Genomic DNA, 13,491 nt, shown 5'->3' on the forward strand with positions numbered 1-13,491 from the left:
CGATAAATAACACACGCCTAGTAAATCACTGATATCTTAGGGTATGTTCACACTCACACTCTTTGTTCTTTTGGTCCGGACCAAAAAAGAAAATGATACATTTTTGTCCTGGTTCGCTTAGCATTCACACTGCCATTTCTAACACCAAACCTAAAGATATGGAACTTACCAAACATCCAAAACATCCAGAACATGTCGTTTGCTGGTTATGATGCCTGTCCTAAACTTTAATGGACAACATCGCTCCTATGACGAGAAAAACCAGGTATGCTTGAGCGTTCTGTACTGACATCTGTTTTTGGTTTGTTTAGATGTCTTTGGTCCGTGTTGATTTGGTGCTAAAGATCAATGTTTTATTATTACTGAAAACGGTTATCTTTTTTATGAAAACCACAATGACATTTTTGGTCAGGATGTATATGTTTGTGTACACTTGTATTTTGGGGACAAGAAATAAGATCAAACTGCATTTTTCACTTACAACTATTTATCTGTGTGCAAGTATAAAAACACATGCAATGCAAAACCTCATACCTTCTAAGTAGATCGCAGAAAGACAGAGAGGAAATGCTATGATTCACAACTTGTATTCTGAAAACAGAATACTCAAACAGGAAAAGTGTAACCTTCATTGGGACTGAGAGTATTTTGCAGACCTAATAGAATGTTTATGCAGCAAAACCACAGACATAGATCCTTCCATTGTTTAGCATCGGTCTAAATGTAGGCTAAACCAAAACAGAAAAATCTAACAGCACTAAAGCAGCAGTTGAGAGCCGTTCTCAGAGGCTGCAGCTTGGTAAAAACAGCTAGGCTTTTTGCCAGCGGTGCTATGGCTCATTTTCATTTCTCTTTGAAGGTGATTACCACCATTGTGTTTGGATCTCTTCCCTTCCTCCCAATTCCATCTTATTTCCCTTCATATGCATATCAACAAAGATTCACACACACACACTCTGATGTGCATGTACATACACATGAACAGCCATGTAAAAATAAGGGACCAGATTCACCCCTTTAAAACTCAGCTTTGTGTGGTACTATGAACTTAAAGCCTGTTGTTAATCTAAAATTACCTGACAGATTTGGTGTAAACTAAGTGACAACATTTCTGAAATAAGATCGAAGAGCTAAATCACAATACTAGTACAGCTCATTCTAAAACAACCCCCTCTGCTGGTCTGCTGGCAAAAATAAATGATTTTTTCTTACCAGGTGATATTCTAGAGATTTGTCTGCTACTACTTCTTTTCAGTAATAGGCAGGATTTATGCATTAACAATCTCCATCATCAGTGTATAAATTAGATATTCCCATTTGTAACAAATAAGTTACTATTGGCAAATCACAATCTCTTTTCCACAACGCTCGCCAGCATCAGTGCCAAATACCCTGTTCTTTTCCACAGAGACAGTACCATGTGCCAACCAGCATGCCAAACGCAGCTCAGGGGTATCAGCTATCACACTGACACGACAGGCCTAACCTTTAGAGCTCTGCTCAGAGTGAAGGGCAAGGAGCAGGAGCACAAGCTGAGACTGTCCACTCATCATACAGATGTCTGCGTAAATGGTCAATCCATTCAATAGTACTTGGAGCTATAATGCACAGCAGAATTAGAGTGCGAATGACACGTAGCTTCAAGTTAGAATTCAGCCTGGAGTCAAATTTACGACAGAGAGAAGTATGATAATCAATGATAACAATGACAAATGTTTTTATTATAAAACTGGTGATCCACGGTTAGAGAGATCACAGTGAATTCACTACTGAAAGGTCAGGCTACAGAGAGAAATGGGTAAAAATCCATTTTTAATTATTATTATTTATTATTATTTTTTATTTTATTTTATTTTTTTAATAGATTTTTTTTTGTCTTCATCTGTATATGCCTGGTCCTGGAAACTAAATTGATATTGTAAATTATATATTGTGTGTGTGTGTGTTTGTTTAGTATTTTTTTGGTTAAGATTAAATTAATTGGTAAAATAACTGCCAGTTATGTCCAAAATAACTGCATTAATCTATTCCAACTCCACTGATAACAACATTCGAGACCACCAAATGGAACTATATCCAGACAAAACTGAATTCATAAAAGAAAACAGTTATTTAATGATTGGATCAATTGCTATTTGTCCTCCTAAACCAGTCTACGTAAAACTTCCCAGGAAATGACAACTGAGGTCTTAATATCAACATGGTTTCACTCCACCATTGGATGTATGAACTGATTAAAGGATAATTCAATAAAAATAAAAATAAATAAATAAAAATGGAGAAACAAGGAATATACTTCATAAAGGGTTCCCACCCCTTTTTACAAATCAATTGTAATGTTTTGAATAAAATCAAATGTTTTTTTTCTAGCTGCTTATGAGTACTGGATAAAGACTTTGAATATAAAGAATTAGAGACACATATAGTAACATAGTAGCTGACAAAACATTACAGAGCTGAGCACAACTAGAAAAAAAAAATTATATATATACATATGATGTAGAAATGTATATAAGATAAACAAATCTACGTCCCAGACTGGACGTACAGTAGCCCCTGCAGCAGATGCATGTCGTTGAGAGCATGTCTTAACATGCAAAAACAAGGCTGATGGTGAGGGGGGTGGAGGCTGCAAAATAATCGTGTCAGCGTTTTTTATTTTCGCTGCCACAAGCAATGTGCACCAACAATGATCAATTCTGGGCAAAACTACGGACATAAGACATGACTAGGTTGAATGACTATGCACACAGAAGCTATATGTTGTCCTCACAAATATATACAGGGTAACACAAATGCATGCAGAACGCATGCGCTGCTACGCTATAAACATCTGAGCCATGGCTGCATGTTTCACGATGTGTTAATAAGAGTAACTAAGGGCGTACCCGGTGAATTAATGCACATTTTGCATCACCGCAACACAAACTAGAATGTGAAGAGTAGAATATGTCTGTCGGATGCAGTGTTGTTTACAATGAAAGCATGTCTATACACACTGGCCATTTAAATGCGCGTGCTGTAACCGGCTGCTGCACGCGAGTTGTTTACCATCACTAACTCGCCCACTAAATCTGTTGAGAGCGCGTGGTCGCGGGGAATCTTTCGCTCAATCCAAGACAGACTTTTCACTTTCTGCACACTTTCACAAAAAGACAAAAAAAGCTTTTTGCCGATAAATAACTACAGTGTCCACGACAGACAAGACGAGCAACCAACCAACCACAGATTTTAACATGCATCTGCTCAGTCCAAAACAAACAACTTTGACAAGTTCACTTATCCTTATTAAAAAGGAAAGAAATGGTGAGATTAGTTATTAAATACACAGAGTAACTGTAGCCCTGAGTGGAAACGAGGGGCCATCTAGAAAAGAGCTAATTAGGATGGAGAACCTTCCATTCCATTAACCCCCCCACATATCCAGCAGCACTTACTTACTGACCATTATTTCAGACTGACTTACCAGATTGAGTTCTTTATTTTTAGCTGCAACGCATTCGCCTCAGGCCCTTGCAATCCTTGAACCGCGGAAGGTAAAGGTCCTACTCCAGGATCAGACTGCTGCTGGTCATCAGCCATCACGATGCGACTCAGTTGAGACGAGGATGGGGATCTAACAAGTAGGCCTTAACCTAAACCTGGAAAATGCAGCTTTCCTTCGTAAATAGTACATCACGATCGCTGCCTCTTAATTTCACTGACAAACTGGACTCGGCTCTAATGCATCGCGTTGGTAAGTCATGGTTTGTGGTTGCAGTTGAGGTCACTATCCCTCCGCGTGCATCAGGAGCAAGGAAACACTTCGAGCTGCAGCAGGTTCAGAGTCAGACACTACCTACCTAGCAGCTCACTGGCGACCACTGTGGAAGCTGCAGCTGGGACAACGCATGCGCACTGCGCCACCAGAGGAAGCCCACACGAGGGTGCTGCAGCGAGTTCATCTAGTTCAGTACCATAATCACTCATGTTCTGAAGCATAACTGCCTGTCAGTAAGGATTGATAATATCTCTCTTATTGTTTTACAGGATTCCCCTCTTATTCGATTGATTGTCTTTTTATCAGTCACATAATGAATTTTAATAAATGAAATAACAAATTAACTGAAATACATATATTTATTTTATATTTTTTTGTTTATTGCCCGATAAATTAGGCAGTGAACGATTACATTTTTATTTTAAAAAATAAGGGTTCAAAAAATCAAGTGTGTATACATAAATTCGGCTCCTTGAACTGCATATGGCGTATACATTTCTTCAAATAAATCTTTACTTAAAATTAAATGCGAAGTAAAGGAAAGGTAAACACTGTTGCTTAGCAACGGCGTGTCGACGCCACTAACAAAAATGGCAGACCGAATACCCAGACCCGCGCTACCTCCTGTAAGTCTAAAGAAATAAAACTCTTTAATCCTCTTTTAGAGTTATGCCGTATCAATTATAGTTTTGCCTAAAGTACTCTGTTGTGTATTAAATAAAATAATTAACGTTAAATATCAATATTGACACTTGTTTTAGTACTGAAATTATCAGACATGGAAACGAATGTCTGTTAACTTACCTGACAGAGCAATAGCCGTCTAAAATGAAGCAGTAACAAAGAAAGTAGTACTTTTAAGGCGGAGAAATATTAATAATTGCAATAATACTGATACTTTCTTTCTACTCAGTTAAAAAAGCCTCAAACGTCTTACTCAGAAAGGCCTTCCAGACCCAGACCTCAGAGCAGGTCTTCATCTGCTCCTTCAAAGAAACCACCACAAATGGACCTCTTAGCCAAAGAAGAGGAATACAAGTATTTATGGGTTTAATAGTTAAATACACATTAGTTTAATTACGCTGTTTTGTATGTAGTTTGTACGCAGTGACTACATAACAAGTGCTATAAAGAATTTAGATTATAAAATGTTATCTTTAATATCTAACTGCTTGCAACTCTGATACTCCTCAGACGTCTCAATGCAGAGCTTGAAGCAAAAACAGCACAACTTGTTCGGGAAGCAGAGAAAGTTATGGTAAGACTAGAAAAAGTATTGATGTGAAAAACAGCAAATGCTTTTGATGAGAAATCTTTGAAAGATCTGAGAGAACATGGTTTGTACTTTTAACATGTATGCATAGCTTGTTGTATATCTTGTGTATGACGTTGCAACAAACTCAGACATTACACTTTTTGTTTGTTTTTGATTGTGATTTTCAGAGGGATCAAAACGAGGTGCTTTCCAAACCAATGTCCTCCCACCTCTCCTTTGATACTGACTGTGATTTTGAGGTTTCTGGGTAATGGTTTTCACAATTTGACATGAGCATGAGCAACATAATTTGCTGTTTGCGAGCATAACATTTTGTTTGTCTTATTAGGATGGCAGATATAAAAAAACAAACAACATCTAAACAGTCCACTACGGTAAAACACAAATATCATATGAATCCGTGCAATTGTGGATTAGATACAAGATCCCTTTACTTACAGAAACCATTTCTGTTGTATGTAGATAATGAAAAACAAGAACTTCTCTGAAAAATCTTCAAAGGCAAACAAGACAGGCTCAGGAAATAAAAAGAATCCTCAGTAAGTGTTTTCTCAAAGTTTTTATATGAATAAATGTGTACATAAAATAATAATAATAATAAAAATAAAATTTCTTGTATGTAATGCATGCCATAGATCTGAATGCTTTTTGGTCTTTGGGGTAGTGTCAACAGAAAGGCAACACACACTGTGGTTGATGATGTTGCTATTCCTGAAGACTTTGGGGATTTCTCACTTGCTAAGACAATCAGCACAATCGAGAACAGAGTTAGTGATGATCTCACTGAGGAACACTTGCAGGATGACATCATGCCCAGTGCTGGAGATGAGATGGGCGCAGGTCAGTTAAAAAGACCAAATATGTTCAAATATTGAATTTGTTTTGCTGTTATACTCTTTGCATTATGACTTATACATTAATTTCATTTTTACAGAAGCTCAGATCAGGTTTTTGAAGGCTAAACTTCGAGTAATGCAGGAAGAATTAAACAGACTCTCAAATGAATGCAACAAGAAGGTAAGCAGTGTGAGATGTGTTCAAGGTTGGTTGATCTATTTAGTCAGGTCACGTTACTCTTGCTCAAAATCCCTTTTGTGTTTTAAAGGAGGATGAAAACAGCACTTTAAGTAGTAAACTGAAGGACGTGGAGGAGGAAAGGGCAAGATTGCAGAGGACTACAAATGTCCAGCAAACTCAGGTTGAGAAGCAAAGAGCCTTAGCTGAAGAATCCAGTCAGAAATGTGAAGGTCTGCAACAGCAAGTCGCAGCACTGCAAAAGGTACTTGAACTGTTGGAAAAATATTATTTCTTTTAATTCTTCCCACAATCTACTGAAACTTATTGAAGTTACTTTATGACTGAACAAGTGTTTCAGATCCAAACAAAAATGTTCCACATTGACTAAGTATCAATATTTTTAACCTCACTGCAACTCATTTCCTATTAGAAATGTGTAACATATATGCCATAATTCCTGTTAATCAGAGCTGTGCCAGGATCCAGAGCCGTGGAATTTTTGGCATGGGCCCTTTAACCTGATTAGTCCTCTGTGTGTAAAATGAGACTATTCCACAGCTGCTCAGAGTGCAGAGCACACTGTACTTGGACTTCTGGGACAGATATCTTTGGAACTCACCCTTTCCCTTATGATAGGGACATGGAAACTGAATATGTGAATATCAGAATCCGCTTTATCGCTTGAAAAACACCTATTCGCTGTCATCCTACTTGAGACTTGTTGTATGTGCATGATGTTTGTGTAGGTTGGGGTTAAAAGTTTTTCTTAGCACTTACAAAGATCCAACTTTTTAAATAAATCATTAAAGGGGTAGTTCACCCAAAAATGAGAAGTCTCCGTAAGACTTTCATTCATCTTCGAAAAACAAATGAAGATATTTTTAATGAAATCGAGAGCTTTCTATCCCTCCCTTTACAGTCCACGAAACTACCAATTTGATGCTTAAAAAAGTTCATAAAGAGATTGTAAAAGTAATCCATATGAAATTAACGGTTTAGTACAAATTGTGTGAAGAGATCGCTTTATATGATGGACAGACTGAATATAGGCTTTTATCCACATTTAAACATTGACCAGCGAACATAAACAGTTACGGAAGCCTAATCGTACTTGCTTGGTGTGTGAGAACAAACCTCAATGGTTCTTGCGGTAGCCCAAATGTGCATGTGCAAATGTGCAGATCTGTTCATCATATAAAGTGATCGAGTCTCTTCAGAAAATTTGGACTAAACCACTCAATTCATATGGATTAATTTTACGATCTCGTTATGAACTTTTTGAAGTGTCAAAGTGGTAGTTGCGTAGACTGTCACTGATGGGTCAGAAATCTATCAGTTTTCATTAAAAATATCTTAATTTGTGTTTCAAAGATGAACACAAGTGTTACGGGTTTGGAAAAACATGAGGGTGAGTAAATGAAGACAGAACTAACCCTTTAATATACATACCATTAGGATGTCTGCTCCTGCAAACACAATCTGCAGATATGTTTTCTTCAGTTACATGTAAATGCCTGTGTCTGTACATTCTAGGAGTTGGAAAGCATGAAGAGGAACCATAAGCAGGCAGCCAGTACACACAGTGCAACAGAAGTGCGGTTGAATAGAGCTCTGGAGGAGATTGAGAAGACTAAAACTCAGCTCAACAAACTCAAACAGAGCAGTAAGGTAATGTGAACTCAGATAAACCAGCACGAAATAAACCAAGTGATGTGTATTACAGTTTTCTGTGAAACAAAACCTTGACTGAACTATTTGGCACCACATCTTACTCCAGAAGTATTTCAAATTTACATGGCATTTTTGTTAATTTCACTTCTTCTCTTATGCTTTTTTACCCTTCCGAAGGATTCAATCAGTCAGGAGCACCAAAAGATTGAAACCCTACAAGCTGAGAACAGAAAGCTGGAAAGACAAAATGCTGAGCTCATCATGGGTTTTAAAAAGCAACTTAAGCTAATAGATATTTTAAAAAGACAGAAGGTAAGGAATCAGTATCTTCACAATTACTTGAAATTTACTTACATTTGCAAATACAGTACAGTATCATATCTCACTAGAAGAAACATGAAAAGCATTTTATGTTTATGCTGTATTTTTGAAAGATGCATTTTGAAGCGGCCAAGCTGTTGTCTTTCACTGAACAGGAGTTCATGAAAGCTTTGGATTGGGGAAAGGATGGAGTCTCATAGCTTTCTATTTTGTACTTTGTAAATAGATTTAAGAATAGATGATGGTGGGTTTACAACATACAGTTTAAATTTCAAGAGCTCATTCAGAGTTTAACAATCTTCAAACTTCAATAAATAAAAATATTCTGAATGTCATGACAGACAGTGTTTATTAACCCTGCCACAATAATTCAATTACATCATGATTGCCATCTAGTGGTGAATACTGAAATCACAACATATATCCAAATATGACTTTTTCATTTTAACATTTAATGACTTGTTATGTTTATATACAATGTATACACAGAACAAAAATATCTCATTCTTGCTAGTAAATAACTGCATTATTCAGGGTACTCTTCTTCATTAGTAGTCCACTGTAGGAAGTGTGACCATTCTGGTGAACTCCTCATAATAAACGAATCCATCACGTCCAACATTAGCCTCTTTAAAAAGCTCATCCACTGAAAAATAAAGCACAATTAACAGCTAAACAACACGTTCATTCTGTCTGATAGTGCTAATATACTGGGATCTGACTGGCTCAATTGTTTTAGAAAATCAAAAGAAAAAAATATATTTCTCAACACCTCAAACAGGATACATCTCTAGAAATTGCATTAATTTAATGGGGCTAATATTTAAACCTGTCCAGACCCTGACATTAAAAAAAAAAAGAAAAACGTGCCAATTTCATTTGATTAGCTCTGATCTTTGAATAAATCAACATACACCCAGAAGAATCTCAGACAATGTATACCTTCTTTTTCAGTAAGCTTTTCTCCCAAGCCAGTGAGTTTAGCCCGTAGCTCAGAGGCCAGAATGTAGCCCTTTTTGTGTTTGTCTGTCATGCGCATAGCCTCCAGAATTTCAGTCTTAGGATCCTCCTGCTGCATCTGTCTGTGCATCATGGTTAGAAATGTAGAAAAGTCCAACTCCCCTGTCTTATCTGTATCAGAAAATATGCATGAACTACTAACATTAAAGAAAGCAAAGAATTCATTCAAAATATTCAGTATTTTACTTTATCTTTTGTTTGATGCTTGATTCCAGTGCCTCAACAAGCTCTTACACTGGCAATAAAAATCAAGTATGTCATAGCTAAATATCTGATTGTTAAAGGTGTTTTGTGGTTGTTATTAGCACAATGGGAGCACTAGTCCAATGTGTATCGCTATTAGCCACAGGTGGCACAAGGAAGCTGAAAGAGTCGACAAGGAAGACATATTCATAATTCGATGGAATGTGTTAATCATGAGGTCTAACAAAATGTTACCTATTTTGTGGATTTGCAGATGTCTGTCCACTTCATTATATGTGGGACTTGTACCCAAACAGCGCATGACAGTAATAAGGTCTTTGGCTTCAATCTTCCCCTTTCGCTTCTTGTCATAAAGTGAGAAACATTCTTTGAACTCTACATGAGAACAAGGAAACTTCAGTGAAAACTTCCACAAAAAATTCTCATCGCTTATAAATGTACTGTAGATGTGGATTTCGATTATTTTAAATAATTTAGTTTATTTTACTATATTCATGGGTTTACAATGCACACTTTTTTTCTGTGTAACACAGCTTACCATCAATCTGAGTTTGTGATAAGAATTTTGCCTGTAAAGAGAGGTTTAAAAAACATGTTGAAAAATCAACAATAATTGAATTAAAATAAAATTTAAGAGAAAACTAACATCAGACTCACCATGTCTACACGCGTTTCGGCTGTTCAGGGAAAGAGTCACTCCCTCTGGATTACCTGTAGGAACTAAAGTCCACTGCAGTGTTGACGTAATTGATAGCCTCGTTGTCATAGGAACATTGATACAGGATTCCAACTATCGTGTTATAGTGTCTGCTACAGTAGGTGCAGCTCATGATCACACTCAATGACTCATAAAAAGGTATATTTAGGGAGTACAACCTTTATTTAGATAAAACAAGGACATAAAAGGAACAATTTTACAGTAAACCACAATGATGAAATGTCTTTATTATTCAATATACAAAAATGACAAACATATAGTTTGCCTTGGGAAGACACAAGGAGTAAGTAACACTGGAACTTAAAGGGGTCATGAACTGCATTTTTTATTTTGTTTTTATTTTATAATGTTCTCTGATGTCCATTTATAATGTTATCAAGATTTTTACATCAAAAGATATCCTGATTTAGAATAGGGTATTTTCTATCCTGTTTCTGACCCTCTCTTTCACTCCATTTTGATGGGTGTGCCGCATTCAAAACTCAGAAGTAAACGGCCACTGCTCTGATTCAGTAACAATTTTGCATATTAAAATAACTTTCAACGTTACACGTGTGGAATTGTTTTGAAAACTTCTGATGTTTAAAAATATTTGAAACATTTGCCAACAATTTGAAACATTTGTGTTTTACATAAGCTTTTACTTTTACATAAGTCTTGGTTGTGGCAAATAAAGTTTAGGTACTTGGATTTGTAGTTGACAAATGATAACTTACAGTGTTTTGTGAAAATGGAATTATGAATGAATGTACCATCTTTTGTCACACTGTTGTACTTATAGGCTATTCAATTTTTTCAATAAAGTGAAAAACGTATACATTGTCATTTGCAGTAATGCCTTACTGATGACAAAACAGAAGATGTCACTCACTGAAGCTTTTATTCAGGATTGCAGCGAATGGCTTAGATCAAAACAACAACAAAAGCAGATTTCTTTACATTCTCTATTGTCGCTGGACTAATCCTGTGTTTGCGTCTCTCGTATTGACGTGATTTTCTTCTGCAGAGGCGCTCTTTTGTCACGCTGTGACGTAATACTGTGACAAAATCCAAAACTAGTCATTTTGGCAACTTGGTTTCAATAAAATTCTAATTTTATTTTGAATTAAGAGGAAGTTTTGAGTTCTGAAAATTGCAAGATACTTTTATAGTACACTGACCTCTTATATGTTAAAAGCACAAGGAAAATTTCTCAATTCATGACCCCTTTAAAAAAAAGTCTCTAACCAGAATTCAAGAGCAAATGTTTTTAGTTTCACTCAAAGTGTCATTGAACTTGGGTAAACTCTTTTTATTGGAGAAACGTAACAGAAATGTAGCTCAGATTTACTGTTGGTATTTAACTGCCTTTGATGTGTAAGGTATAAAAGGACCATGGCTCAGGGACATAGATGATACCGGGATACTTTTTGCGCAAAACTTCATCATTCCACAGATATGCGACCCAAACCAGAACTAATCCCAGAGTAATGATGAAGTTATAGAAGAGGAAACAGCCATTGCTGTCTAGCCTGAAGCCCATCCGCCTCTGGCGCATCACAGTGGCAACCATGGCAAAAAAGGTGAAGACATAGAGAACAAAAATCTGCCCCTCAGTAATCAGATACCTGAAGAAATAGAACACATTAACATTTAATTTCTGATGCCTGCTGTATTGTTAGATCTTTTTTTTCCTCGTTGAATGTTCTCTTTCGCTTGGAAATATGTTACATTACAGAAATAAAATGTTGCTTCAACTTGATTTTAAATTCTACATCTCAAAAATGCTTGAAAACTGACTTACCAATAGTACACTGCACTAGGGCCAAGTAGCAGCCAACCTGAGTAAGGCATCCTCTCATCTTTAGCTTGAGTAAAGCAGCCAGTGAAATACAAGAAGAGGATGAGGAAGAATGGGACATACCTATAATGAGTACAGTGGAGGAGAGGAATCTCTATTTATTAGAACGTAAACTTGTAAGCAAGCAAAATTGCAGATTAAATGTGAGAATGGAAAATATACTTACCACATGCAATGCCCTAAGTGCTCATCATAGTAATACAGAAGCTCAAAGGAATCAATCTGAAACCAAATAAAGTATTTATTATCATCACCATTAAAAACAAACCCAATGTATAGTTTCTTCAGCAGACCACATAATTTTTTGATCTGTAAATCGAACTACTGTACCAGTGAGGTAGGCTTCAGATCCTTGATGATGGGGTTTTCTCTGACAGAAAGATGAAGCTGGTATCCACTGAGGATGAGACGATGGTTAATGGAGTCTCCCACTAGGTGTATGCTGGCTCCCATGACAAAGGTGATGATGCTGAGATAAACTGCTGAGCGAGGAAGGGCAGTGGGACTCCGCTCAATCAGCTAAAAATGATCAAAACAACACTTTACTTTCACTGATGCATCTCAAACGAAAGCATGTTCAAAACATAGAAGGGTTAGAGATGAGGAACACCCTATAAAACACATCCTTTTGTTATTACTTAAAGAAAATGTGTACCTTCAGTAATAAGAATGGTGTAATGACATTATATGCCATGTGAAAATAATCTCCAACACTTGGCTTATTGAGAGGAAACCATTCTAGAGGCATTACGATCTAGATGGAGAACATACAAAATTGTTATTGGTATTAAAGAAGAGAAAGAACATTTTAATGCACAGATCACACCTTGTTTTAACTTGTACCATAGCAATTGGCCTCCCAAAGTCCAGTATCCAGTTTTGCACAGTGAAACAGAGCCAGAGATCTGTGTGAAACTGGGACTGTGCTGCTGAAACTGTTTTCTCACTCCCAATCCTGCTTTTTTTTAAAAAAGTACAGCATTTTCATTAGAAATGCTAGTCTTTGTTGAATATACAGACTGCGCATTAGGAAAATGTCATTTGAATCGAATGCCATGCTTTTGCGCTGCCAGACCAATTAAAAATTTGACAGCACAGTAAATCACCCGACCTGTTCAGGTAATATTGCACAATTAAATGCTGATAATAACATTAAAGCATTAAAATCTGACCTCAAATATGCCGGAGTTAAAGCTGCAGACTGTGGTCTTCTCCGCATGGTTAATCGATTTTTTTATAATATTGTCAAGGTTACTTTGTATTCTTTGCAACTCTACTATAGTCTTATAAGCATATAATTCATTCATCAGTCACAAGCCAGTTCACAAACCGAAGCTGTAAAAGTCTAAATCCATCATTACTTTCGTAATATACGACTTATTTCTACAACTTATATATAACTCAGTTTCAGTTCGCTGATACAGTCAAATATATACTTATTTCCTAAGATGCTGATATTTTTGTTTGTTTTAAATCACGTGAGGTTCTTCTTTAGTTACGGCTGCAACACAACACAACATATCGGACACTTACTGCCATCTGCCGGACTTGTCTAACCAGCCTACACGATACTCAATATTTTTATACCTTTAAATGGCAGTAGCAAGGCTAGTATAATATTCCGAATTCCGCCCTCAGCAACGACAGTACTCATTTTTATCAAA

General features: G+C 36.6%; 4 protein-coding genes across 7 annotated transcripts in view; 1 reads left to right on the top strand and 3 right to left on the bottom strand.

Annotated features, from left to right (window-relative positions):
- Positions 1-3,774, bottom strand: part of rfx7a (regulatory factor X7a) — a 33,945-nt gene extending 30,171 nt beyond the window's left edge. The window contains exon 1 of the mRNA XM_067402344.1: positions 3,467-3,774. Coding sequence (XP_067258445.1) covers positions 3,467-3,582 — 116 coding nt within the window. The 5' untranslated portion in view covers positions 3,583-3,774. The remainder of the gene's footprint in view (positions 1-3,466) is intronic.
- A 576-nt stretch (positions 3,775-4,350) lies between these two features.
- Positions 4,351-8,286, top strand: tex9 (testis expressed 9). Its single transcript, XM_067402348.1, has 12 exons — positions 4,351-4,386; positions 4,674-4,798; positions 4,955-5,018; positions 5,204-5,283; positions 5,365-5,410; positions 5,499-5,575; positions 5,701-5,876; positions 5,971-6,053; positions 6,142-6,315; positions 7,587-7,721; positions 7,902-8,036; positions 8,159-8,286. Exons 1-12 carry the CDS (start codon positions 4,351-4,353, stop codon positions 8,243-8,245), a joined length of 1,218 nt encoding a protein of 405 aa, XP_067258449.1. The 3' UTR covers positions 8,246-8,286.
- A 130-nt stretch (positions 8,287-8,416) lies between these two features.
- Positions 8,417-10,052, bottom strand: calml4a (calmodulin-like 4a). The gene is made up of 5 exons (XM_067402354.1): positions 9,927-10,052; positions 9,808-9,838; positions 9,504-9,644; positions 8,988-9,176; positions 8,417-8,691 (listed from the first exon to the last, which is right to left on the bottom strand). Exons 1-5 carry the CDS (start codon positions 9,927-9,929, stop codon positions 8,594-8,596), a joined length of 462 nt encoding a protein of 153 aa, XP_067258455.1. The 5' UTR covers positions 9,930-10,052; the 3' UTR covers positions 8,417-8,593.
- Positions 10,053-10,112: 60 nt separating this feature from the next.
- cln6a (CLN6 transmembrane ER protein a) lies at positions 10,113-13,334 on the bottom strand. Of its 4 annotated transcripts, none has more exons than XM_067402350.1 (7): positions 13,000-13,334; positions 12,671-12,782; positions 12,483-12,581; positions 12,158-12,346; positions 11,994-12,049; positions 11,771-11,890; positions 10,113-11,594 (listed from the first exon to the last, which is right to left on the bottom strand). In XM_067402350.1, the coding sequence occupies exons 1-7, from the start codon at positions 13,044-13,046 to the stop codon at positions 11,327-11,329; spliced, it is 891 nt and encodes a 296-aa protein (XP_067258451.1). In that variant the 5' UTR covers positions 13,047-13,334; the 3' UTR covers positions 10,113-11,326. The 4 variants fall into 4 exon arrangements, with proteins under 4 accessions (XP_067258451.1, XP_067258450.1, XP_067258452.1 ...); XM_067402349.1 differs by having other exon boundaries at positions 12,671-12,785; XM_067402351.1 differs by lacking the exon at positions 12,671-12,782.
- Between the last annotated feature and the right edge of the window lie 157 nt (positions 13,335-13,491).

This window comes from Chanodichthys erythropterus, chromosome 11 (assembly GCF_024489055.1).
Source record: "Chanodichthys erythropterus isolate Z2021 chromosome 11, ASM2448905v1, whole genome shotgun sequence".
NCBI classification, from domain to species: domain Eukaryota; kingdom Metazoa; phylum Chordata; class Actinopteri; order Cypriniformes; family Xenocyprididae; genus Chanodichthys; species Chanodichthys erythropterus.